Source organism: Gracilinanus agilis, unplaced genomic scaffold, assembly GCF_016433145.1.
Source record: "Gracilinanus agilis isolate LMUSP501 unplaced genomic scaffold, AgileGrace unplaced_scaffold54183, whole genome shotgun sequence".
NCBI classification, from domain to species: Eukaryota; Metazoa; Chordata; class Mammalia; order Didelphimorphia; family Didelphidae; genus Gracilinanus; species Gracilinanus agilis.
The window spans coordinates 1-4,218 of NW_025389336.1; the positions used below are offsets into that span (position 1 = coordinate 1).

The 4,218-nt window shown below is 62.9% G+C and overlaps 1 protein-coding gene across 1 annotated transcript; it reads left to right on the plus strand.

Moving 5' to 3' along the window:
• Nucleotides 1-2,560: 2,560 nt before the first annotated feature.
• Nucleotides 2,561-4,203, plus strand: LOC123255931 (protein cornichon homolog 2; the record flags this gene model as incomplete). The annotated part of the gene is made up of 5 exons (XM_044684644.1): nt 2,561-2,629; nt 3,062-3,109; nt 3,545-3,657; nt 3,792-3,935; nt 4,019-4,203. Coding segments are annotated over 5 exons (402 nt in total), but the record flags the coding sequence as incomplete, so codon positions are not given.
• Between the last annotated feature and the right edge of the window lie 15 nt (nt 4,204-4,218).

Consider the following 4,218-nt stretch of genomic DNA (forward strand, 5'->3'; position numbering starts at 1 on the left):
TGTTGGCTAGCCCTCTGGGCCCTGATGCCTCCCCATCCCCCTGCTCTTTCCTCTCCGTTTCCGACTCCATCCTTCCTCTGGCCTGATTCTTCTAGGGACTGTTCAACTCTGCAGCTGCTGTCCCGGGTCCTTATTAGCCCAGGGGCCAGGGGGCCTCAGCGGGTCCCTTTCTACCTTCCACTCCCTGGCAAGCCTCTGCTCTGCTCCCATCCCCAGCAGCCTCCTCCACTTCCCTTGCTGATCCCCACCCCCAGCGTCTCCTCTCCACTCCTAACCTCCTTTCCATGGCTTTGTTTCTTATTCTCTCCATTTCTTTCCCATTCTCCGGTTTTCCAGCACCCTCCTCCCATTCATTCACTCCATTCATTCACTGAACAAACGTTTCCTGGGCACCTGGACTGGGCATGGGGAGGGGGGAGGGCAGCACTCTATGGAGGATGGTGCCCAGCCTTGGGGAATTCACATCTTTCCTGAGGCCCATCCACACCCCCTCTTGTTCCTCTGCCATCATTTTGGGTCTGCACATCTGTGTTCTTTCATTTGCTTTCAGGCTCTGCTTCCCACTTCTCTGTCCTCAGCTCTCGCCTTTCCCCGGCTCTCTTGCTATTCCTCTCCTGCCTTTCCCTCTGTACTTCCTGTCTCACTCATCTCTCTCCCATATGTCCATCTCTCCATCTTTGTCATCCTCTCCATCTGGTTCCCCCTCCTCATTTCCTCTTCTCCCCCCCCTCCTTCCCTTTGTTCCAGGGTTCATCTGCTTCTCTCCAGCCTGGTTCTCCCCTTCTTTCTGCCACCACGACATTCTCTCCTGACACTTGTGCTCCTCTCAGCAAGCTCTACCTGTCACCTCTTCCATGGCCCAGCTGGCTCTCCCTGCCTCCCTCCTCGGGCCGCCATTCTTCCCCAGCTGCCCTTCTCATTCCCTCTCAGCATCCCCGCCTCTCTCTTCTCTCCCTGTCTCCTCTCGGACCCTCCTTTTATCCATTCAACAGGTATCGAACAGGCCCAAGCATGGGCCCACCCTGGCTTGGCCACTTCCTCCTCCTCCTCTCATGTCTCCTTTTTTTCACTCTTTCTCGACCTCAACAGCCCCCTTTCCCTTTCTGGCATGGACAGACCCCCTGGGGGCCTCTGGCTCTGTGTCCTCACCTTGTTCTCTGGCTTTCCCACTCCCTCAGGAAGGGGATAAGCATTTCTAAAGTGCCTACTATGTGCCAGGCACTCTGCTAAGTGCTGTTACAAATATTCTCTCACTTGATCCCTGTCACAATCCTACAAGGTTAGTGTTCATAGTATCCCTGTTTTTACAGGCGAGGAACTGAGGCAAATGGAGGTTAAGTGACTTGTCTAGGGTCACACAGCTAGTATCTGAGACGGGATTTGAACTTGGGGCTTCTTGCCTTCAGGCCCAGCACTAGCCTCCATACCAGGAGGCAGTAACCCTTGGGGAAGACTTGGAGGAGACAGGCCTGAGGGAGCCAAGATAGCGGGGTCCACAGAGATGGATTGCAGAAGCCACAAAGCCCTCTGGGATGTGGCCAGCAAGGGTGGGAAGAATGAGGGGCAGCCCCTGGGAAAGAAGAGGTTCTCAGAGCCTCCCCTGCTGTCACCCCCCAGGACCCACACTCAGAGCTGAGCAGCACCAAGCTCCCCGATGGGCCTGGTGTCTCCCTGAGAAAGAGGGAGCAGGCTGGGTGGGGGGCCGGAAGGACAAGCCGCTGGATCTCCCCCACCCAGGGACTAGAGCAGATGCCTCCTGACTAAGGGGAACAGGAAAGGGGGAGACCAGAGGGGGGGCTCTCTCCCATTGGCCGCCCCCCCCATTTTACAAGCAAGGACAGTGAGGCCAAGGTCACCGAGGAGAACAGAGGCAGAGCTGGGCTCGGGCTCTACTGCCTCCCCCCTCCCAGCCCCCTGCCATGTGTGCAAGGAGGTTGAGGAGGTGGCGTTTGCTGTTGCTAGGCAACCCTGAGGGGGGGCACTTGACAGGTTCGGCGGGTGAGTGACAGGGGAGGAGACCTGTTCATTCCTGTGGAAGGGGGGGGGGAGAGCCCCGGAGCCTCCCCTCCGGCTGGCCCATTGTGCCCTCGGGGTGCAGAGGAGGCCGGCTCTGCTGTCCCTGCCGCAGCCTGGACCCCGTGGCACCCTGGGCTCCAGATGGCGCCCCGGGGAACAGCAAAGGCGAGATGTTCCCTGGCTCTGAGCCCCCCTGCCCCCAGGCTGGCAGCGGAACATCCAGAAGGGACCGAGCCTGCGGGCCTCCCAATCCCCGGTGGCATTCTAGGCAGAGGGGCGGCAGGGGCAGAAGGCCTGGGCCGCCCCCTGGAGGGACTCCCGTTTCGAACTCCCCCCAGGGCAGGGCCTTAGCTGTTGGGTCCTGGGCCAGTCATTTCCTTGCTCCTGGCCTACAAAATGGTTTCTTGGGGCCCTTGGGAGGGAGGGGAGCCCCGTCCCCGCCACTGTTGGGTTGGAGCCCGGAAGCAGGGGGCTGCCCCAGGGAGAACACCCGCGGGGCCCCTCCCGAGGCAGCCCGAGCCTGACAGGCACCCACCCCACCCAGATCATCGCCTTTGACGAACTGAGGACCGACTTCAAGAACCCCATAGATCAGGGCAACCCGGCGAGGGCAGTAAGTCAATACATGTGATGTGCCGAGGTGTGTCCGTCAGTCTGTCCGTCTCTGTGTCTGGGCTGGATCGGGGGCCCGGGGGCGGGGCGCGGGGCGCGGGAGAGGAGCTTGCCCCTTCCCGGGCCTCTCCCGGGTGTCTAGGCCGTCGCGCTCTCCTGCGGATCAAGGCCCGGCCGTTGCCAGGGAGATCCGGGTGAAGTGCCTGCCTTGCCTGCCTCCATGGCGACGGTTGCCATGGGAATGGCGGCGCCTGCCTCTCCGTGGTGACATCGCCATGGAAACAAGGCTGAAGTCGGTGGCTGCGGGGAGCTGGGCCGGGAGCCTCGGGCTTCCCGAGTTGAAGTTCGCCCCCCTCCGGAAGCTGGACCCCCCACTCCTGCAGCTGCCCCCCGCCTGCTTCACTCAAGCCTGACCCTCCTCTCCTCCCCACAGCGAGAGCGTTTGAAAAACATTGAGCGGATCTGCTGCCTCTTAAGGAAGGTCAGTGGGGGGTCTTGGGGGTCGCAGGACCCCCCTGTCTGTCTGTCTGGCCGGGGATCCAGGCTCCGTCCGCTATTCCACTGCCATTCTGTGTCTGTGTGTGACCGTGGCCAGGACCCTCGCCCGCTCGATCTGTCTGTGTGGATGCCGAGGCTGTGGGGCCCCTCTCCTCCCTCAGCTCCATTTGCCCAGGGAAGGCCACACACTGAGATGCTCGTTAGGCATCCCTGTGCGGCAGCCGTTCTCTTCCCGGCAGGCTCAGGGACGCCCCTACTCCCTCTCCCAGCCCCAGGACCACAGCACAGGTGGGTTCATGGACCCCAGCCGCTGGGCCTCAGCGCAGCGCCCCTTCCTGCGGGGCCTGTCCGGGAGGGTGGGCCCCGCCCCCGCTGCGGGCCTGGAGGGCGGAGCCTGACCGCCGGCTGCCCCCTCCAGCTCGTGGTCCCCGAGTATTCCATCCACGGCCTCTTCTGCCTGATGTTCCTGTGCGCCGCGGAGTGGGTGACGCTGGGCCTCAACATCCCTCTTCTCTTCTACCACCTATGGAGGTGACCAGGCCGCGGGCGCGGGCTGGGGGGGCGGGTAGGGAGCTGCCCACGCCGGAGAGGCTTCGAACGAGGCCCCGCCAGCACTGGGGCTCCTGTGGCCTAGCCCGGCTCCTTTGGCCCCTGCCCTTCCCCAGGTACTTCCACCGCCCGGCAGACGGCTCCGAAGTCATGTACGACGCCGTCTCCATCATGAACGCGGACATCCTCAACTACTGTCAGAAGGAGTCCTGGTGCAAACTCGCCTTCTACCTGCTCTCCTTCTTCTATTACCTGTACAGGTGAGCCCCGCCCCCGGGCCTGGGCGGGAGGGGCGGGGCCTGCCCTGCAGGCGGCCCCGCCCCAACCCGGCCTCTCCCCGCAGTATGGTTTATACGTTGGTGAGTTTCTAAAGGGGGAAGCCGGCCAGGGAATGAACCCCGAGAACGGACCGGACGCCTGTGGACCCCCATCCCCGCGCCCCTTTCGGACAGCGGAGAAGAGCCACTCCCCGCCCCACCCCGCCCTCCCTTCGAAGCCCCAGCTCCGGGCGCCGGGGCCTCCCCAGCCCCTGCCCCCCAAATT